Source organism: Zalophus californianus, chromosome 3, assembly GCF_009762305.2.
Source record: "Zalophus californianus isolate mZalCal1 chromosome 3, mZalCal1.pri.v2, whole genome shotgun sequence".
Taxonomy (NCBI): Eukaryota; Metazoa; Chordata; class Mammalia; order Carnivora; family Otariidae; genus Zalophus; species Zalophus californianus.
In genome coordinates, this window is record NC_045597.1 from 176,836,156 (window position 1) to 176,858,419 (window position 22,264).

General features: G+C 53.0%; 1 protein-coding gene across 4 annotated transcripts; it reads right to left on the minus strand.

Moving 5' to 3' along the window:
• Positions 1–1,321: 1,321 nt before the first annotated feature.
• Positions 1,322–20,607, minus strand: PTPRN (protein tyrosine phosphatase receptor type N). Of its 4 annotated transcripts, none has more exons than XM_027590195.1 (23): positions 20,368–20,607; positions 18,854–18,904; positions 18,499–18,612; positions 14,844–14,940; positions 13,662–13,923; positions 13,225–13,579; positions 12,669–12,800; positions 12,023–12,057; positions 11,060–11,334; positions 10,752–10,838; positions 10,317–10,396; positions 10,077–10,141; positions 9,096–9,314; positions 8,464–8,664; positions 8,203–8,350; positions 7,967–8,040; positions 7,658–7,735; positions 7,453–7,572; positions 6,179–6,345; positions 3,130–3,183; positions 2,449–2,513; positions 2,166–2,239; positions 1,322–1,977 (listed from the first exon to the last, which is right to left on the minus strand). In XM_027590195.1, exons 1-23 carry the CDS (start codon positions 20,480–20,482, stop codon positions 1,906–1,908), a joined length of 2,940 nt encoding a protein of 979 aa, XP_027445996.1. In that variant the 5' UTR covers positions 20,483–20,607; the 3' UTR covers positions 1,322–1,905. The 4 variants fall into 4 exon arrangements, with proteins under 4 accessions (XP_027445996.1, XP_027445995.1, XP_027445997.1 ...); XM_027590194.1 differs by having other exon boundaries at positions 12,669–12,803; XM_027590196.1 differs by lacking the exon at positions 18,854–18,904 and having other exon boundaries at positions 12,669–12,803; positions 20,368–20,589.
• Between the last annotated feature and the right edge of the window lie 1,657 nt (positions 20,608–22,264).

Here is a 22,264-nt window from a genome sequence, read left to right on the forward strand (position 1 = left end):
CCGAAAGTAGGGAACACGTGGTGAAAACTTGTAAAAACTACTCCTGAGGCCCACAAACTGAGCCCCTCCCCGGGTTCCCTTACCTCAAGGCCGGTGGCCAGTCTCAGAGGCCTGCCTTTCCCACGTGGAGTGGTCCAAGTCCACCCCACCCAGGGTCCAGGCCCTAAACTCCTCAGGACCTAGGGATGAAAGAGCCAGGGACCTCCTCCTCCCTTCTCTCTAGACACCTTCGGAGATGCCCTTTCAGCCACGGGACAAACAACTCTCCATTGTCAAGCAGAGCGCTGTGGCTCCCCGGCCACTCTCTTCCATTCCAGGATAAGTGCCTGCCTAGCTTCGTCTTCAACAGCCGAAGGGCCTGTATTGTACTTTTCTCAAAGCAAGGAAGCAGCCTGCGCTGAAAGAGGCAATTCAAGCCTCTATCTTGAAAGAGAGAAGCTGCTGGAAGTTTCTAACATGGCTGTTTTGCCCACTTCTAGTCTTTGAGATGTCAAACACTGGAGTGGAGCCTCAGCAGAGCTCAGGTGAAGTATAGGGAGGCCTGTGGTCTGCTCACCGGTCCCTTTGCTCCCTGTGCCGGGCAGATGGGACTCCCCCCTGTTTTTCATGTGAGGGGACAGCCTTGCCAAGTGTTAGGAATTAAGTGTTCCTAATTCCCAAGTAGCTCCGGGCCCAAGGCTCTTTTGGCCTCATTTCTGTGTCCACCAGGACACATTTCTGTGTCCAAGGAAGCCTCCTGACATGCAGGTGAGGGCTCCCCTGGGGCCCTACAGGGAGGAGGGCTGGGGGAGGGGGAGAAAGTGCCCCCTTGCCCCCAGCTGGATGGATGCCTGTTGTGACGTCTCACAGGCCTGGTCTACAAGCTGCTATTGGAGTCTAGCTAGTTTTGCTTGTGGTGTGCCAGGCACTTGGCCCGCCCGAGGTTCATTATCCTGAGGCTGAAGGGCACGAAGCAGCTGTTCACGAACTAAGAGGAGAGGCATTAAAGAGGTTAAGCATGCCTGGCTTTGAATCCAAACTCCACTATATACAATTGGCGTTACCTTGGGAGAATGTTCTTCCGGGCTACCGATGGGGTAGCATCACGGTGAAGCTGTGCGTGGGAGCACCTGGGAGACTGCCAGCCCCAGGGGAGGCGCTGCAGAGAGACAACCACCTCATTACTGGCTACCATTCAAGCCTCGGAGAGCCAGACTCCGCAGCCTGGCCCACCCGGCACTCTCTGCATCTCCTGAGCAATGCAGCAGGGCCGGGCTCCTCACGGGGCCTTGAGATGGAGTCTGGAAGCAGAGACGACGAAAAGTGTAGGAGTCTGGGTAGCTGCACGCATGACACACTAACTTTATTCACATTGATACAAAAGTAGATTTCTCTAGAAATGTTCTCTTGTGCCAGAGGGCGAGAGTGGAGTGGCACATGGCAGGAGGGCAGGGGAGGAGGCCTGAGGGAGGCAGGGAGGGCGGGGGCCAGAGTGTGGGCCACAGAGGCAGGGTGGCAGGCAGTGGGGGCTGGACAAGCAAGAAGGGCGGGGTGGGGAGGGGCGGTGGCAGGCCCTCCACCCGGTTCCGTCCACACGGATATCCTGGGAGCTCTCAGAAGAACGGGAGCTGGGGGCCAGGGAACTCAGGCAGGAGAAGGCTCTGGGTAGAGGACTTTCCTCTGCTCCTGGCTGGCTGCCAGCCCCCCACACCCCCGTAGAACTTCCCGGGGGCTCCGACAGGTGAGAGGCTGGGTAGCCCGACCCTTCCCACGTCCCCTTCTTCACACTACTCTTGGACGACTGGCCATGTCCCAGAGGGACCGAGGCGGTGGGGGCGGGGGGTGAGGAGGGGGTACACAGATAGATGCTCACATAGGCAAAGAGGGAACAGAGGCTGGTCTGCCCACTGAGGGGCCCCAGGGGTCTCACTGGGGCAGGGCCTTGAGGATGGCGTTCACCTCCTCCGCCACGGCTGTCAGAGCAAATTCAAACTGGTCCTGGGGAAGGGCAGGGGGAGGATGGTCATGGAGAGAGGGCGCGGGCTTTTGGGAGGGGGAGCCGGGGAGGTCACTTGGGTGAGGGGGAGTCCTCCTGGGAAAGGTGAGGGCAGGTGGGGGAGGCAGGCTGTTGCTGGTTTCCCTGGTGGAGGCCAGCAGCTCGGGTCAGCACAGGGAGGAACAGTCACCTTAGAGCGGACGAGGCCAGGCCGTTGGTCACGGACGTGCTCCAGGGTGGCAGCGATGTCGATCTCCTTTACTCCTGGAGATTGGAGAGGGCACAGGGCTGCTCAGGGGTTGTCCAGAGGAGGAGAGGACCCAGAAAGCCTAGAGCGTCCTGGCCTGGGAGGCTTAGAGGACTGGGCAAAGCCCGGGGTTGTGATAACCGGTCCCTGCAGGAGCTCCTGTGAGCCTGGGTGCTGGGACGGCTCGTCAGGGCCGGGCTGCAGGCGCTGTGGGGAAGGCCCTCACCTTTTGCCATGCGGTTCAGTACCATGTCAATGAGGATGTAAGTGCCAGTCCTCCCTGCACCGTCGCTGAAACGAGAGATGATGACAGGCTCAGCTCGGGACCAGCAGAAAGGGGGAGGGGCAGAGGAGACAGGGAGGCTTGGGGTGGGGAAGACACTGGTGGGGCCATTTAGGCTGGGCTCGGGGAGGGCATGAGTGAGCTGAGGAGGCAGCGATCATAGCCCCTGGGCCCTGGGAATTGGGCCTTGAGTGGGGAGCCTGTGCCCTACGGGGTGTCACTTGGATAGTGGGCCAGCCTAAAAGCAGAGTCCTGGCTCAGTCCTAAGGTGGAAACAGCTGGAGGGGATGGGAATGGCCCTTTCCAGCCTCTAGCCAGGCTTTGGTTCAGCAAACTTTTTTCTTTTTTTCTTCTTCTTCAACCATTTAAAAATGTGAACACCAGTCTTAGCTCATGGGTCATTGAAAAAAAAAAACAAAACCAGGTGGTATGTTGAACTTGGCCCCTGGGCTGTCGTTGGCCAGCATCAAGGGGCGAGGCAGGCAGCATGCACGGGAGATGTGCCCAGGGCGGAGGACCAGAGAGAGGGGTGGGAATCAGGAATGCCCCACCTTGGGGCCCTCTGGCCTGGGCTGCCCTGTCCCCTGTGATCCCCATCCCTGCCCCCAGCCCGTCCGCACGCACCTGCAGTGCACAATGATGGGGCAGGAGCGGCCCCGGTAGCACTTGTTCACTTTCCTGCAACAAGAAGTGGGTGTGAAGGCGGGGAGGCACCAGCACATCCCTGGGGGGCCTCTCTTTCTTCTTGTTGTCCCCACGTGCCCAGGGCAGAGGAGGGAAGAGGGCTGGAGGAATGAGTCAGGGCAGGAGGCAAAGAACCAGAGATGGTGTGGGTGGCTCTGGGCTTGCCTTGTCACTTAATGAGCTAGGTGCCAAGCGATGCACCTGGGAACGGCTGACTTGGGCTCTTCGAGCCTCAGTTTTATTGTCTGTAAAGTGAGGGTGATAATGATAGTAAACCTCTTCTTAGGGTTCTCACCATGATTGCATGAGGTAATCCATGTAAAGAATTAAGCATAAGACATACAGTGGGTGCTCAATAAATGGTAGTACTATTAATGATACTACATCATATCAATAGCCACCTCTGCTAAAGTCCAGGGAGAATAGGTTTTCTGGTGACTTCAAGGGTGTCAGTCTTGTCACCTTCCTGCTCTGCCCCTCTGCCCTCCTTTACAACTGCCCAGGCTCTTCCCCTCCCCACTCAGGCCCCTTGTAGTCCTCACTAGCAATGAGGTCAGGTAGCTCTAGGCACAAAGATCTTTTGACCAGGGGAGGACAACCTCTCAGCTCTGAATGTTATGAGGCTGTCTGTCTCCCGGAATCAGCCTCATCTCAGCACAGGTGCTCTGTGGTTGGGTCATATTTAGACTTGGGGTCCACTTGGACCTCAGACTCTTTTCTGTTACCCTGACTGCTGCCCTCTCAGCAGGAAGCAGGGGATTTTCCCCTTCTTCAGTGGCCTAGTCTAACCTGCCCTTGTCCCTTATGACTTTCCTGCTTGGAGAATTACCTGCAGATCCTGATACCCTCAGTGGGCCAGGACCAGGGAGGACCACCTGAGGAATTATTAGATTGTTTCAGGGAACGCTTGGAACTTAATGGTCTACCAGTGTGATTCCTCCAGACTTGCAAGGGCTAGGTGACTCTGAATGATTTTACAGGAGTCCACATGGTTTTCTAGCAAGTTGTAAGTTGTCTCATGTGTTAGAGAGCTGGGGTTGAACAGAAGTCTCTGCAGTAGGCTCCCAATTGTTTAATAATAATGACAATGAATCGTATCTAGAATTCATCGAGCCTTTGCTGTGTGCCAAGCACTGAAACGAGATTTTACAGACTTTATCCCATTGACTCTTGTGACAACCCCCTAAAGTATGGGTCATCATCCTCATTTCACAGGTAAGAAAACAGAGATCAAGAAACTTGTTCGGGGTCACTTTTTAGCACTTAAAAAAAATTAGTTTGCCTTCCCTCTGGTAGACCTTCAGCAAACCATATTTATTAGGCAGCAGTTAAATTTGCTCTGGGTGTCCAATGGCAACTGAGTTTACATACTTCTGGCCTAAAGCAAAGAAATGTAATCTTTTAGCTTACCTGTGCAGTCTTAAAAACGGTCCATGCACTAATTCTATAAAGATTTTTTTAAATGTGGAAAAAAGAAAATAGCTCTATGACCCCTGGCATTGCTTTTGAGAAGCCCGTGTCTCGGGCTCCAGGGGGCCCAGTTAGAAACCATTATCCTGAGGCTCAGAAACTATCCCCAGCTGGGGCGCCTGGCTGGCTCAGTGGGAAGAGCACGTGATCTTGGGGTCCTGAGTTCGAGCCCCACATTGGGTGTAGAGATTACTTAAATAAACTTAAAAAAAAAAGAAAGACACTATCCCCAGCTTCCCAGCCCAGCTCTGCTCCTCTGCTCTCTGCCCAGCACCTGGAGACCTCAGGCCAGCCTGGCAAGAGGCAGAGAAGCAGGTGAAGGCTGCAGTGTGGGCCAGGGGGGGAGATTGGGGGTGCTGGAGGACTGGCCTGGTGGGGGGGTGCTGTTGTCAGAACAGGCAAAGTCCTCTAGTTAGCTTCCTGTCCCGGCTCCCACCGGCTCCCCTGAGTCCCCAGCAATCCCAAGATCCTCCGCACTGCCTTTGATAGTGTTTGTCTCCTCCGAGTCCCTCGCCCCCCCCAGCCCCAGCCCCCAGCTCTCCCAGCAGCCTTCATGGGGCCCCTGGGCCCACAAGTCCTGATTGGATTGTCCTGTCCATGCAGCGGCCACGCCTGCCAATGATCACTTTTGTGACTATGCAACTGGAGAGAGAACACTAGCTGCAGATCACAAAAATGACACTGGCAGCCGTGAGAGGGAGAGAGACAGAGGAGGAGAAGGGAAGAAGGGCAGAAGGACAGAGTGGGCAGACAGAGGGAGGGAGAGACGGAGAGAGGCAGAGCAGGCAGGGAGGTGGAGAAAGCAGGGAGAGAGGGGATGGAACAGGGGAGACCTGCAGGGCAGGAGAAATGGAGAGAGAAAGTGGGACAAACTCAGAGACAGTGGGAGAGACAAGAGATGAGGGGAGAGGCACGGGGAGGGGAGAGAGAGGGAAAGGAAGGAAAGACAGATGGGGGGAGAAATAACAGGCCAAGGAACAGCAAGAGATAAAGAAGGACAGATGGGCAGGAGGGAGTGAGAGACCAGGGCACAGCAGACACCCAGAATATGCTGGAGATCCCAAAGAGCAGCACGGGAGGCGACGAACAGGTGAGACAGGAGCCGGGACCGGGAGAGGGAGAGAAGGCGGGGGGGGGGGTGGGGGGGGTGGGGGGGGTGGAGCTTGAACTCAGGTGAGCCCTTCTTGGGGGCGGGGGTGATGGAGGAGCCAGACGCGGGGAGGCAGGGAGAGAAAAGGGGCGAGGGGGACACAGCAGGCAGAAGAGCAGAGAGCGGGAGCACGCGGGTGGAGGGATGCGCACAGCCAGCCAGAGCATCAGGCCGGGCTTGCGGGGTCTGGAAGGGGGGCGGCTGGAGGTCGGAGGCCGAGGCTCCAGGTCGGGCTGGAGGGCCCGCCTCACAAGACCAGAGCCCCCAGGAGGGGCTGGTGGTCGGCGGGGGCGGGGCGCGGCGGTGGGGACGCCCAGCTCCCCCGCCCCCGGCTCGCGCGCCGCTCTCTCCCCGCCCTGCCCCCCTCACCTGCGGAAGTCCAGCAGCGGCCGGGTGGACGCCGGAGTGCCCTCTGCCGGCCAGCTGAGGAAGTGGAACTGCGTGAGCGTGCGCGTCTCCTGGGTCTGCACGTTCTTCAGGTAGAAGCTGCGCACCAGGAAGTCCTCGCACCAGATGTGCTCCGACACGAGGTTCACCTGCCGAGGAGCGGGCCCAGGCCTGAGCACGGCAGCGCCTCTCCAGATCCTCCCAGCCTCCCAGGCCGGCTCAAACTCTACATCCTCCCGGAAGCTTACCCAACCGCCCGCTCCTACTGCCCCAGCTGTCCCCAAGACCCCTAGTTGTTTGTGTCACTTATGGGCTGCTCAGGACAACGGGTGGCTTTTCCGCCCAGACACAGCTACTGTGGGCTTCTTGAGGTCAGACTTCCTCCTTCCTCACAGAGTCTAGCAAAGTGTCTGTGCTACACACACCAAAAACTTTGATGAGATTTTATAATATTTGTATTCGTTTCTTTTCCTTTAACCATGAGCAACACCAATTTAAAAAAAAAGCTTTTAAAAAAAAGACTGCCGAAACAAAAAGGAGAGGAAAAAAAGAGAAAAAACGAAAAAACAAAAAAACCCAAAATAAAGAAAAAAATATAAAAATAAACAGAAAAAAGAAAAAAATTAAATTAAATTAAAAAATAAATAAAATAAAAAAGGAAAAAACAAAAAAAAGGAAAAAAAAAAAAAAGACCGCTGAGTGCTCATCGGATGATGAAAAACTATCCAGTGCCCCCCCAGTAATGAGAAGCTTCCATTTTCTCTTAGTGTCTCCTGCTTTACAGGGGGGGTCACCTTCCATGTGTCAGGAATCTGTTCCTCTTTCCTCGGCTTTGCCTCTCCCCAGTCCCCCGCCCCCCTCGTCTTCTCTCCTAATGAAAAAGTTTGTTTCTATTCTATACGTGACTGATGGTTATTTCTTTCTTGGCTTTGGAAACTCAGAGCTAAGTGAGGCTAGATTAACGTAGGTCTTAAATGTTGGTCTTTGGTTTTACTTCTCTTCCCCGTCTCATATACTCTCAGCTTCCAGCTTCTGACCTCAGTTTTGGTGGTTTTATAGTTTTATTTCTGTACCTTTCATCATAGGTCCCTACAAATGCTTTCTGGCCCTGGCTGGACACACACATGTAAATGTATAGTACGTGTGTGTGTGTGTGTGTGTGTGTGTGTGTGTGTGCATATGCATTCATACATGTATGAATGGTTCACCGTCCAGTCTCCATTCCCATCGTCCCCCGGCCATGGGGTCTTGCTGACCTCATATACGTGGTAGAGGGAGGACCCCTCATCTGGCCAATAGCGGTCACACTGCTTGACACCATCCTCCACCAGTGGGGTCAGCATGACGATGACGGTACAGCCACTCTCCCACACCATCTAGGGACAGAGACGCCATTCTAACCTCTCCGGCTGCCCTCAAAGACCACTGGTCCCTGGAGAAGCCCTCCTTCCAAGAACTCACCTGCCAGAAGTCTGCAATGGTATGGGACAGCGGGCCCTGTGTGGCTATGTAGGCTGGCATCCGAGGGTCGTGCTCAATCTGGGGCAGGGAAGACACATCATGAGTCAGAGTGGGAAATGCTACAGTGGAGAGGCTTGGTCGGAGGGAGCAGGCTGGGAGAGCTTGAGAAACCCCCACTTCCACACCAGGATATCAGGCCCCATAATTCCAGGGCGTCAGGTGGAGCAGATGGTGACCAGAAGGAAATGGAGTTTATGCAGGCAGGATAAAAATGGGGCGGAGGAGGGGGCTGGAGCCAGGGCCACTTACAATGGGGCTGGCATTGATGTAATCACTCCGAGAAGGGCTGCTCTCCACCTTCAGCTTGATGCGAGCGTGATCATCTGCACAGACCCCACATCCCACCTCAGATGCCCCTCCAGTTATTGGGGTCCTGGTACCTCTGCCACTTGGCCTGAGCCAGGAGCCCAGCCCTTCCCCCCAAGCCATCCAGGGCTCCCAGCAGAGAGAGGGCTGGGCCAGGTTGACCAGCAGGACTCACTCACAGGGCAGGAAGTCGGGGTGGCGGTTCTTTTTGACGTTGCCCTCCCCCTGGGCTGTGGCACAGGTGTTGGGCTCTGCCTGGTAGGCACACAGGGCCTGCCACTCCTTGGCCAGGCGGCCCCGGTTCCGCAGGTGGTCCTCCATGTACGCCTGCAGTGACACCACAGCCTGGCTCTGGCCCACGCCACCGGCCCTGCCTCTTCTAGCATCCTAGAAGCTAGAAGCATCCCTTCACCCCCTCTGGGCCCCGGCCCTGTCCTGACCAGGATCATGTGTCCTGTGGAGATGTCCATGTTGGCCTGGGCGGGCTCCTCGCACCAGGACGGTGTGCTGCTGTGGGAGCTGGGGCTGGCCTGGGCCGCGTCACTAAACTGGGAGGACACGCTGCTCACGCGAGAAGGCTCCGGCGGACCCTCCGCCCGGTTGAACAGGGACTTTGTGGCCATGTGCTGGCGGCACAGGTCCTGCAGGAGAAAGATCAGGCAGGGCTCCAGGGCCCCTAAAGCCCTTTCAACATTGTCCTGGGCTCCATTCTAGGCTCATCCCTGATGGATTCTGTATGAAACCCCTCTCCTCTGGGGGAGGCTCCGCTGCCCTGGTCCTCATTCTTTTCAAGGCTATTCTGTTTGGGTGGTGCCTCTGACAACCTCAGAGATGAGAGTGGAGTCCCAGAAATGTGGCCCTGGAAAGAACCTTAGGAAGCATCTGTTCCCAATTCCCGTCCATTCAAAATGTCCCCGCAACACCCCTGCTTGGGTTTCTGTAGGCCCAGCCCGGGTATTCCCAGGCATGGGTGCTCACTCCCCATCCAACACCCCACCCTCACCCTATGTGAGACCCAGACTCCCAAGCCCCTTCCATTCCCTCTCGTCTACAAGCTTTCGGGGCCACACACCTGGTACTCAAAGGTAGTGTCACCATGGGCCCCCTCAGGCCCCAGGGCTGCCAGGCGCTCCTTGTCCCGCTGCCGTGCATGCTGCCGCACACACAAAGCCACTGCCAGAGCCACCAGCAGCCCGGCCACGCCTGCCAGGGCCACCAGAGTGAGCAGCACTGAGCGCATGGGAGAGGTGCTGCGGGCTGGTCGGGGAAGGACTGCAGCTGCCTCCTCCCTCTGTGGGAACAAGGCTAGAATCAAGGGGGGCAGTGGCAGTGGAGATTTAGGAGCTGTTCCTCAACCCCCGTCCCCCCCCCATGCCACGCTCCCTGCTAGGGTATCTCCGAGGGCAAAGCTGGGAGGGCAAGGGTATGGTGGCACAGGCAGAAGGGCTCAGAAAGACCCAAGATCCTCCTTCTCCATCCCCATCGGACCAACTCAACCACACCGCACTGCCTGAAACTTAGTGGATGACCCTCACTAGGAGTTTTGCGTTTAAAAAATGAATGTAGAGGAGTTTGGAGAGTCGCAAGGAATTGAATAGTAGAATGTGAGGCATCAGTGTTGGATGCAGAATAGAAATATATTTTGAGTTTAATGTCCTTACTGCATAGGGTTTTCCCTTGGAACTTAGAACTTTGCGGCCGAAGGCTATGGACACCTCAGGTGGTTCTTCCAAGCAGGAGGCCTTCCTATGGAAGACTGGTCCTGCCCTTGAGGAGGAGGAGGGGGGAGAGGGAGGGAGGGAGGGAGGGAGGGAGGGAGGGAGGGAGGGAGGGAGGGAGGGAGGGAGGGAAAGGAAGGAGGAGGAGCAGCCACTGGGGCCATCTGCTGGCCAGAAAGTGAACTGCAAGGGGAGGGCTGCTTTGGCAAAGCCTGCGGGCCAGCCAGGTAGGTACATGAAGTTTCAGCTCTGGTTTTCCTGCCAAGTTTGCCCCCATCTCTTGTGGATAATGTCAGCCCTCTGGGGTTTCAGCTGATTCTTCGGTTAGCTCATACCTGTCCCACTCCTGTCTGCAAGATCTGGAGCCCTGTCTGTGCTTCCAGTTCCGACTTCACCAGCCCTGCAGGGAAGCTGTGGGTCAGACTCTCTCCAGCTCCATGTGGGCTCCACTCCACGTCATGCTATGCTTGGTGGCAGGCAGGGCCCGTGTGTGTTGGGAATATTTCAAGGGGGGCATCAGCCACAGGCCTGGGTATGTCCTACTAAGGCTGGGGCTGGGACCAGGAAGTATTTACCAGCTTGCTGGGTCACATCAGCCAAAGACAGGTTCTGTTCATTGTGTCGGATGCGGAAGGTGAGGGCCGGTCCCACCACACTGCCAAACAGGAGCTACATTACTGCCTCACCCACCACAGACCCCAGACTGTAACAGAGAGGCCAGCTCTGGTCCTCTCCCCACGAGAGGATAAGCTGGGGCTGATCAGACATGCCTTACAGGGATGTTTGAGGGAAATGCTGGATGAGGCCAGCATCCAGTGTGTGTGTGTGTGTGTGTGTGTGTGTGTGTGTGTGGTGGGGGGCACCTTCAATGCAGCTGGGAGCATCTCTGACCCCACCTTGGCCACTTACCCAAGACTTTGTCTTCCCTTCCTTCCCTGAGCCCCTCCAGCCACCTCTCCCCTCCAGCTACCTTCTAGATCCTGGCTGCCCCAGCTAGATACCAGCCCCACCTGATGTTGATGAAGCTGCCAGAGGACACATGCACATGCTCAGCTAGGATCTCCAGCAGCTTGACTCCTGCCGCCAGACTCAGGGGCCTGAAGGTGGAGAGCAGGGAGAGGAAGGAAAGTGGGGATCCTCTTGGCCACTTTCTTGAAACAAACTACCTCCTGGGGTACAGAGGAGCCCACCTCTGTCCACTTCACATCTGGATTTCTGCTCTCTGCTTCTTGCCAGGCAGGCCAACCCACGCAACACCCCCTCCCCAGGGGGGGCCGATGGAGGGGACTGGAAGGCTTGCCCCGGCTGAAGCCCTTACTTCTGGTCAGTGACAATGTAGCCATACTCCTCTGCTGATGGCTGAGCTGCCGGCCGCCTCACCACCGGGGGCTGGCTCTGGCCCGGTGGACTTTTCTTCTCCAGCAGGACAGGTGTGACAAGGTGGCTTGCAGCTCTGGGGGGCTCGGAGGATCCAGAGCTCAGCACCTGCTGGGCTTTTTTGGAAGTGGGACTGGCAGTGGGGTATCCAGGCAGGGAGGGTGTGGGGGGTGGAGGCTCCGCCGTGCTTCCACGCTGCACCTGCTCCTCGGTTGTCTGTTTGGAAGAGAGGATAGAGGTGTGGTCTCCAGATGATAGAGGGGATGGGGGTTGGGGGTCCACATCTTAGGGACTCTGAGGTCCCTAAAGAGGACCTTGGGACTTGTTTCTTTCTACACCCCCCCCAGGGCCCAGGGAAGCATTGGGCACAGAGAGGTCACCCAGAAAAGTGAGTCAGGTGGATGAATGAATGAATGAATAAAGGATTGAATGAATGCAACATGATCAGTAATGATCCACAAGATGGAACTGGAGTGAGGAGAACCTCTGGAGTGAGGGAAGGTGGTGTTAGGAGACATGAACAGGCAGGTAATGGTTTTTAGACTTCTGTTTAGCCACAAAATCTCAGAAGTCAAACGCGTGAGAAAGATAGAGCTCTTCAGGCTCCAGGGGGGCCAGGAGCCTGCATGTGACTCCCCTCTTCACCTAGGGATACTCAGAGCAGGGTCTGAAACGACTGCAGTGAAAAAAGTAGCAAATTGAGAACTCCAGCTTCTAGACCCAGCTCTGCCATCAAGTTGAGGTGAGATCTTAAGGCAAGGATTTGCAGGCTCTGGGCCCTGGCTCCCCCACAAATGAGGAGGGTTGGAAGATATAGATCTGGGTCCCAATGCTGAGGTTTAGATTTTGACAAGGGGGTTTGCTGCTAGGGGCACTATGGGTCAGGGAGGTGCCACAAACTCACTTTCTTGATGTCAGTTCCAACATTTACAACCCCTCCTGTAGAGACAGGAAAAACAAGACTCTGGGCAAAGGGCCAAGGTGAAGGTCCATACAACACAGGTAGGAGAAAGGGCCAGCGACCCTGAGCCTGTTGCATCTGCTGTGGCCTCTTTTTCCTCAGTCAGTGACCCAGCCCTGCCTTTGGTCTCATCCTAAGCATGGTCTCATGCCTGTTTGCTTCTACCTCATAATTGTTTTATCAGCTCCTTCCAGAGTTATTGGCCACACGTCTCAAAACTATTCTTTGTCCAGTCCTCCCCTTACCCATCAATTACTGGCTTCACTTGGCATTGGCCACTTCCTTCCTTAGAGGCTGTTATCATCCACCCACGTTCCTTGGTGCCTCCTGATCCCGGCTCATACCCCCTGTTGGCTTATTCTTCCATTACTCCCCGCCCCTCCAGTTCTTTTCCGCTCTAACTCAGCTCACCACCCCACTCCCTTGCTTCCTGCCCCTGGCAGGCAATGACCCTGTGCTCGTGTCTCAAAAGAGCTCCCTTCTCTGCCCCCTGACCTTCCCCTCTAGGCTGCTCCATGTGGGCTTGAGAGTTGGGGCAAGGGCCCATCATGTTGCTGGTGGTTGCTGGTCTCTCTGTCTGGACACTCACCCAGATTTCGTCCTGCGCCCTTGGGCAGCAGCTGCAGCAGGGTTGAGAGGGTGGAGAGCTGCTCAGGGGTCAGCTGACGCAGCTCCACCCCATAGCCCGCAAGCACAGCTGCCAGTTTCTGGAGAGTCACGTCTGCTGGGAGCCAGACACAGAGCTTATGGCGAGATGGTGGCGGCGAGATGAACTTGTGGGAGGCATTTGGGGGTGGGAGGGTACTAGCACACTTAAAAGCTTCTTCTCAAACCCAAGGACACTGATGCCCTCCACCTTCCAGCCCTTGCCCACACTTTGGGGGAATGGCCTTCTTAGGGCCAAGACCAAACTTCAGGCCCACCATGGACATCTTGACTCTCCAGCTGCAGAAGAGTTATGTTATCTCCACCCCTCAGGGTGTCCCCACTGCCTACCTAGTGCCTGGCATAGATCGGGTTGTCAGTAGACATTAGTTAAACATATGAATGACTTTAAGGACGAATTAACAAATGCATGGGTCATTAGGAAGGAGCCCGCGGATGCAGCCCCCACAGGAAGGGAACGGTGCTGAGAACTCTGATACCTGGCAGCTCTGCTGGAGAAGGAGGTTTCTCCCTGCGACCTTCTAGCCCTTCCTCCTCATAGCCCTCTGAGGAGTCCTGTGCCCGGCTGCTGTCCCCTTGCTCCGGAAGCCTTGGTGCCCTGGCCCTACTGGGCGCTGGCAGCTCCTGGGCCAGGTAGAGAAGCCCTGACTCCTGGAAAAGTTGACCAGGTGAAGGCCCTGGAGGGTCCCCATAAGAGTGGTCAGAGGGAGCCCCAAACATGCCCTTGGAGGCAGTTCTGCTGAAGAGGGTAGAAGGTTCAGCCTTGGGTAGGGGGCCGACGCTGATCATCCCTGGCGAGCTCTCTGAGCCCCGGGAGCCATCGCGGGAGCCAAACTGTGGGGAAACAAGAGATCCGGGTAAGAGCAGATATCAGGGCTCAGGGATAGGTGTTGGGGGGGCAGTGTTTAAGGCTCACCTGATGGAACAGGTAGGGCTGCAGCAGGGCAGGTTCATAACTCAGAGCAGGGTGGGGGGCCTGCGGGGGTAGCAGCAGGTGCTCCAAGAGAGGGGGCAGCAGCTCAGCCTGCAGAGGGGAGAGTGGAGAGCCCACCCCAGCTCCACCCCCACCCACTGGAGGTTGAGGAAGCCGGTGCTGGGCTGCAGGGGTGGAGCCAGTAGGGATGCCCTGTAAGAGCAGCTCCCCAGCGGGACCAGGTCTCCTGGGCACCAAGCCAGATCTGGGGAAGAAAGCAAAGTGTACATGTGTGTGTTGGTTGTGTGGGGCAAGGGCATACAGAGCCTACAGGGGGCAGCGATGGTGGGACCAGACAGGCTCAGCAGTTTAGAGTAACCATGACCTCTTAAGAAATGAGATAGGCTCAGGGGAAGAGAGTAGCATGGGGAAGGGCCAGAGGGCCAAGCCTGGGCACAGGTCATTGCCTCCCTGGGAAGCATGCCTAGGTCCCTGAAACACAGCAGGGGAGGTTAGGGATGTGTGAGACAAGGAATGGAAGAGAGAATGGGTGCAGGAGAAGGCAGCCAGGTACCTCCATAGATAAACAGTGGCTGCAGTTTGCCCCGTTCCTCCTGTATTCATATCCCCACACCTGGCTCTCCAAGTGTGTGTTCAAGCATTCAGTTCAAAGATACAGTACTCCCCCCCCACCCCCCCACAAACTCTGCCCTTCTACCCCACTCTGCCTTTTTCATCCTGCTATCATCATAGGAGCCCCATGGCCCTCATTGACTTTCCTCTGCTTGTAGGGTCTGAACAATGCCTTCAGAGGCCCTAACCGCAGAAGGATGATGGTCTTTCCACATACACTTCCACATAGTAATGAAATGGAACATTCAACATTATCCATATGACAAAATTCTCATTTGTCCCATGCTGACTCCCTTGATGCTTCTTTTAAATTATGAAATGTCCAAGTTTTTCAAAACTTTTTTTTCCCCGCTCTTTTGCTGGATCCCTGGCGGTGAGCTCAGCTCATACTGAGCATGTGAACATGTCAGATGACCACTCCTGAACCTTTTACCCGTGCCTGAGGCTGCTGACCTTCGTGCCCCTTTCCCTCCCCTTTCCCTCTGTCCATCAAGACAGGACCACAGACCCACCAGCCTTGCCTTGCTAGAGCTATTGAGAAAGGATGCCTACCTGTCCCTTGGACGGGGCTCTGGGGGGTGAAGCCTGGGGATGCGTTCCATCTCCTGGGAGATCACATACTGGGTGAGGTCATCGTGCCAGGACAGTCCTGCCAGGGGACAGGATAGGGTGAGGTTGGCTTGGGACAGTCTGAGGGCCCAGTAACAGGGACCAGTGGAAATCAAAACCGCACTCTCTATCCTGCAGTGTATTGAGTTTGGCAGAGCAGAGGGGCAGTGGAGGTGGTCCAGAGACCTGGTGGGTGGTCTGAGCTGCCCTCTTCCCACACTCGGGTACAGATTTTGGAGCCATCAGTGAGACTAAGTTTGAATCCTCTGCCATTTACTCATTGTGCAACTTTGGGCAAATTGCTGAACTTGTCTGAGCCTCAATTCTCTCATCTGTAAAATGGGGGTTTATACCTCCTAAGATTGTGATAATTAAAATAACCCAACATAACATGGTAAGACTAGTACCCGTCACATAGTGAACTTTAAACAGCTGCTCTTATCATCATCATCATCATCATTATTATTTCTATCCTTTTTGTTGATACTGAAACTTACTTTTCTTTGTAAAGTGGGAATAATACATACTTTGTGGGGCTATTGTGAAGATCAAGTGCAATCAGAGAAATGAAAGTGCTAACAAAATTCTAAAGCACTATACACATTTTAAACCTTCACCACCACCATCAATCATCTTATGCTGGCGCAGATCTCCTGTCGGACTCTTTCCTTTCATGAAACTGCTCTCATGGAAGGTCAGTTACCTATTCTAAAGGCATAATCTCCCACTCTCCACCCCCATTTCTTCTTTCCTGCTTCTGAGTTAATAGCCTGTACTGCTCCTAACTCATATTCTAAGATTGACTAGCATCCATACCTGCCTTCTTGCCTCTGAATATTAGATAACTCATCCTATCAGAGGCCAATTCCTCCACTTGAGCACTGGATTTCATCTCTTACTCCCTACTCAAGAACATCTTCTCCGCAATTTCCCCTTATTTCCTACATGATCATTTTCCTCTGTTCTCTACTGAATTATTCCCTTTAGCATACAAACATGATGGAATTTCCTTTCATCTTAAAAAGTTACTGCATGACCCCACATTCCTCTCCAGTGATCACTCCATTTCTTCCCTTTTCTTTGCAGCAAGACTCCTTGAAAGTGTTGTCTCTACTGGCTGTATCCAGTTCTTTTCTCTCCTTCCCTCTTAATCCACTCTATTCAGGATTTTATTCCCACCTATTCTACCAAAATATTTTCATCCAAATCACCAGGGACTTCTGCTTATCTAAAGCCAGTGGCCAATTCTCTGATCTCATCTTACTTCATATACCATCATTATTTGACACTGCTGATCAGTCCTTCCTTTGCGATACACTTCCATTTGATTTCTAGGACACTGAACATTCTTGTTTTTCCTCCTACCTCCTTGGCTCCCCCTTCTCAGTCTCCCTTGTTGGTTCCTCTCCTTGTCCTGGTCCTCTTAATATTGTAATTCTCTAGGCTTCTTCTTCATATACACTAAATCGTTTGCTTATCTCATCTACCTCATGGGTTTAATTGTCATTAATATGCCAAAGAATTCTAATTTCCTATCTCCACTCCAGAATCCTCCATCTCTCTTTCAAAATCCAATCTCATACTCTCAATTTCCCACTCTATGTGAATGAACATCTTAAATTCAGTATATTCAAAACTGAACACTCCTCCCCAGGTTGATCCTTTTGCATAGTCAATGACATCTCCATTTACCCAATTATTCAGGCAGTAAAATCTGGTGTCATCTTCGACACTTCCCTTTCTTTCACAGCATTGTCCAATATTTCATGAAATCATGCTTACTGCCTTTAAAATATATGCAGAATTCTGTCATTCCTTTCTACCTCCCTGCAACCACCTGATCCATGCCACATTCATCCCTTACATGAGTTATTGTGGTAGCTTTTCACGATCTCCCTGCTTCTACCCTTGACTCCCTTCCGTCTATTCTCAACAAGAACAAGCATGATCCTTTTAAAGTAGAGGTGAGGGGTGCCTGGGTGGTTCAGTCAGTTAAGCATCTGCCTTTGGCTCAGGTCATGATTCCAGGGTCCTGGGATCGAGCCCTGCTTTGGGCTCCCTGCTCGGCGGGAAGCCTGCTTCTCCCTCTCCCACTCCCCCTGCTTGTGTTCCCTCTCTCTGACAAATAAATAAACAAACAAACAAATAAATAAAATCTTTATTTTTTTAAAGATTTTATTTATTTATTTGTCAGAGAGAGAGAGAGAGAGAGAGAGCAAGTGAGCATAAGCAGGGGGAGAGGTAGGCAGTGGGAGAAGCAGGCTTCCTGCTAAGCAAGGAGCCCGATGTGGGACTTGATCCCAGGATTCTGGGATCAAGACCTGAGCTGAAGGCAGACGCTTAACTGACTGAGCCACCCAGGTGTCCCTAAATAAAATCTTTAAAAAATAAAATAAAATAAAATAAAGTAAAGGTGAGTTTATGCACCCCTATGCTCAAAACCTTGTCATGGGTTCCTCTTTTATTCAGAGTAAAGACAACATCCATCCATACATTCTCTTATAAGTCCCTATGATGATCTGCATCCCTTCCCCCAACACCTTCCACTTTCCCTCTCTATCACTCCTCTACAGCCAGACCATGGAGGTGCTCTCCACGGTATTCCTCAAATTCATGCTCCTGCTTTTTTTTTTTTTTTAAGATTTTATTTATTTATTTGACAGAGAGAGACCGTGAGAGAGGGAACACAAGCAGGGGGAGTGGGAGAGGGAGAAGCAGGCTTCCCGCTGAGCAGGGAGCCCAATGTGGGACTCGATCCCAGGACCCTGGGATCATGACCTGAGCCGAAGGCAGACGCTTAACGACTGAGCCACCCAGGTGCCCCATGCTCCTGCTTTAGTAAAAGCTTTTCTAGCTCTTTGATCAGGTTGAAACATTGCCCCCAGATAACCTTCTGGAAAACACCTCCACTTCCTTGATGTCTTTGTTCAAATTTCATAGTCTCAATAAGGTCTACCTTGACCACTCAATTTGATACTGAAGCTTCCTACCCCACCATTTCTGATCCCTTTATCATGCTGTAAGATTTGTTTTTTTCCCCCCTATAGCACTTACCACCTTATAATATACCATATATTTTCTAATTTATATGTTGTATTCCCCTTACCCCCCAAAAATGTAAGCCCCAGTAGACAGAGATCTTTGTCTGTTTTATTCCCTGATACATCCCAAACACCTAAAACTAAGCTTGCCACATAGTAAGTATTCAACAAAAGTTGTTGAATGAGTGAATTTGATGGGTGGGGTGTTCTCCCAGCTGAGGACTCCAGAATTCATGGTTCTGGAGCACTCAGACAGTTTCAGGGAGTGGGCTCGTCCTAAGGAGATGGACACTGGCCTCTTGCAGTGGCTCCTTCTGTGAAGGCCTCCTCTAGACTCCTCCAAAGAGTCCAAGTGTGAATAGCCCATCTCTATGGTGAACAGCCCAAGACTCCTGTCTTGCCCCCTTCTCCAGCAAGGTCTGGAAAGGTGAGGCTCTAGAAGTAGGTGTGATAAGAATGTTTCATGAAGAGAAGTTCTTGAGGCAGGTGGCCCCTCACTTCCCCACCCTTATCTAACGAAGCCCCAGTGTCTTTCCTTCAGTACAGCTAGACCTCACCTTGGGACATGAGCTGTCGGAGCACACTTTGTAAGCGCTGAAGAACTGGAGAGGTGACTTGCAAAAGGGGCCGGGCCTGCCCCACTCCCACCTGGCACTGTCCAAACAAGCCATCTAAGAGCACAAAAGTGGTGTCAGCAGGGTGCTTGGACAAGAGGCTTTCCAAAGTCCAAGTTGCAAATGGGCATCACTCTCTCCATCTCCTCTCTTGGCTTCAGAGAACTCTGCTCCTTCAGGCCATTCTCTCTTCTCCCCAAGACTGGACTGGTATCCCTTCCCCCTTCCAGGCCTCCCGCACACTTCTTTCTTGTTTGTGTCCCCTGTCTTGTAAATCCTATGCCTGGGCCTCACTCACCCTGAATACAGACTTCAAGGTGAGAGCAGAGTCTGCGGTCAAACAGACAGCCTGTAGAGGGAAAAGCGAGCAGAGGCTCAGAAACCCACACACATAGAATGGTCAGAGGATGGACAGGCTGGGAAAGGGGGAAACAGATGGGGTCCATTCTTTCATTCTAAGAAAGGCTTTAAGCTGGGAGGAGAGTAGGGAAGAGGCCTAGAATTCTTAAGAGAAGGAAGCACAGGATTTGGCTTTGGATTTTAAGGATCTGAGAGTCTGAATCCTTTCCCTAAAAGCCTCAGTTTGCTTAACTGAGTGATGGGGATAAGGTTTCCAGGTGCAGGGGGTAGTGGAGGATCATATACTTCTACTCTCATAGAATTACTATGGGGGGAATTTTTGGCCAAATTCTGAGGAAAATGGGACTTTCCTCCCCAAATCTCCAAAAGCATTCTAACTACGATGGGCTGGGACTCAAAAGAGATGGAAACCCTAGCACACCTTCCCTCCGTGTGGGAAAGGGGTATGGGTGGGGTGTCTCTAAAGCAATGCCCCCCACACCATCCCTGCAGTCAGTGGCCCCAGAGCCGCTAGCGCTGTCCGCGGTGCTGAAGCTCTGAGTTGGGCCCCGCCGAGGGCCACCTAGCCTGGAAGCAGTTATGGGGGAGGGAAGGGTGCTAGGGTCAGGAGTCTCCACAAGACCTGACCCCTCCGCCGTTCCAGACTTCACTTGCCACCCTACCAACCCAAAGGGCCACGGGAAGTACCTTGCATTGGCCTCCAAGCCAGGTGGGGAAGGAGGGTGTCAGACGATGAGGCTGCACCCCTTCCCCCACGCGCCCCACCACCCCACCCTCCCCCGGCCCATGAGTCAGCGCTGACTGTCTCTGTCCGCTCAGATGTGAGTCAGCACCGGCTTGGCTGTGGGGAAGGGGACAGGAAAAGACCCTTCTTTTCACCCTCTTTTGCCGCCTCCCCTAGCCGTCCTCCTCTTATTGGAGATCAGATCGCAGCAATCTGCCTCTCTAAGCTTAAAGAGAAACCCTGGCCCCTCCTTCGGCCTGATCTTCTCCTGGGAGCTGGGACCCACACGCTCGTGGCCCCAACTCCTACTGCCTGGACGTCAGGACTCCCTCTTCCTATCCCTACTTCCCACCCCCAATCCCTTAGCGCGTCACCACTTCTTTGGCGCCTCAGCGAGACTTCTCCCGTGGTCTTGTAGCCAGTGTCTAAATTCTTCTGTCCATATGCACCCCTATTCCTCCTCCTAAATCAGCAATCTTGCCCTGAGCCTGCTTCTCTTAGGTCCCGCCCCCGTATTCCCAGCCCCACCTCCAGGCCTACGCCCCTTTCCTCTCAGACGCCCTCTCATCTTCCTCACCTCCCCGTGCTTCCCCCTACCCTACTCCAGACACATATTCTACCTGAGCTTCCTACCTTCGTGACACCCCTCCCCCACCCCCCACCGAATTTTGCTCCCGGCACCACACTCCAGCCCCCACCCCACCCCACCCCCCGCATTTCCTCCTGACCGTGGGCACTAATGGCGCTGCAGCCTCCCGGGCGGCTGCTCAGCAGCAGGAGGCAGAGGAGCACCCGGAGACCCCCGGATCCCCCGGGACCCCCAGGCCGCCGCGGGCGCCGCATCTTTCTGGGCTCGGCGCGCTCGCTCCCCTGCCACAACCGCAGCGACGCCGGCCGGAGCCAGCCACAGGGGCCGAGGCGGGGCCTGCCACTCCCCACCCACCTACGAGGCGGGGTCTCTACGCCCCTCTCGCGGCAACTCGGCCAACCCTGGGCGGGTGGTGACGGCATCTCCACCCCCGGCTCTTACGCTTATTTGCGTCATACGTGACGTAAGAGCTCTGTTTTACGGAGGTGCGTACCCGCAGCTCTTCTCCACCAAATAGTAGGCGCTTCACTAGATTTCCCACTTGGCCCCACCCCCTTTTGACATAATGTTTCTCCCCAAGGACTACCACCTCTATCACCCAATCCCAAGGTTGGAGAAAAGGGGTACAGTTGGGTGGGGGCCAGGAAATATATGTGAGTCTAAGTCCTAAAATGAGCATAAAGGTGAGTAGAATAGGTACTGTTACGCCTCTCAATTGATGGTACTGGTATCATCCTTAACAGCAGGGATGGTTATGCATGTGTGCCTGGATTCCAGTTCTAGCAATGCCACCTACTAGGAGTAGAACTTTGGGCAAGTTGCTTAACCTCTCTGCGCCCAAATTCCTAATCTGTAAAAGAGATGTGCTAATAACTCCTACCTCACAAGGTGGTTGTGGGGATTACACGAGTTAAACTCGTGTGGATCACTTAGAACAATGACTGCACTGGCATATACTAAACACATGATACATATTCGCTTTTGTTATTAGCCTTGACTCTCTTTTCTTTTAACCTCTCCTGCCTCAAGCCTATCAACAATTTATGGTTTTGACCTGCAAAATGCATCTCCCATCTGTCTATTTCTTCTTTCCTCCATATTCACTACTTTATCTAAACCTCTGTGCTCTTTCATCACGAATATTACTGTAATCATCTAACTAGACTTTTGCTTTCACTTTTCTCACCCAATAAGCTAGGGAGTGAGCTTTCTAAAATTCAAATTTGATCACTTTATTCTCTTGCTTCTCATTAAAAATTGTCCAAATTACAAGAAAAGATAGGGTGCATAGTAAATATGCATATACTCATTATCTAGACTTAACAGTTATTGCTATTTTTCCAAATTTGCTTCTTTTAAAAAGTCAATTATAGACATTCTGTTTCCCTTATAAATGTTTCAATATGCATCTCCAAGAAATAAGGATATTTTCCCACATAATCCAAATGCCCATCTAACAAAATTTACAGTAACTCTCTAATATCATTTAATGCTCAATTTATATTCAAATTCTCAAATTGATTGAAAAAAATGCCTTTTTCCATCTGTTTTGCTCAAAATAGGAGTAAAAATAATAGGAGTCAAAGACCACCATTGCATGTGGTTATGTTTCTTAATTCTATTTAAATTAATATAGACAACCCCCCCATTTTTGACATTGTCTTGTTGAACAGACTAGGTTAGTTTTTCTTTACAACTCCCCATCTTCTGAATTTGTCTGATAGTTTCCTCATGATAGATTTCCCTGTATTTCCCCTGTGTCTATCCTGTATGTTCCTTGCATTTTCTGTAAACTAGAAGTTATATCTAAAGTCTTGGTTGAATCAGGTTAAACATTTTTTAAGCAAAATGCTTTATAGGTGATGCTTATGCCTCCAATTGTGTCATTTCAGGAAATGGGTAATGTCTGCCTGTCCTACTATTAGTGATGCTAAAATTGGTCACTGGTTTAAGGTAAAGACAGATCACTGTATGTAAACTTATGTTTCCCTCTTGTGACTAATATGTAATCCATGGGGTGATATTTTGGCACTGTG

Excerpts from the sequence above, each read along its gene's own strand:
- PTPRN (XM_027590194.1), bottom strand. The coding sequence starts at position 20,482 with ATGCGGCGCCCGCGGCGGCCTGGGGGTCCCGGGGGATCCGGGGGTCTC. Across the intron at positions 12,804-13,224 it reads TTCTCCAGCAGAGCTGCCAG|CAGACGTGACTCTCCAGAAA; the intron begins GTATCAGAGTTC and ends TCTGGCTCCCAG. Across the intron at positions 1,978-2,165 it reads CTGGCCTCGTCCGCTCTAAG|GACCAGTTTGAATTTGCTCT; the intron begins GTGACTGTTCCT and ends GCCCTTCCCCAG.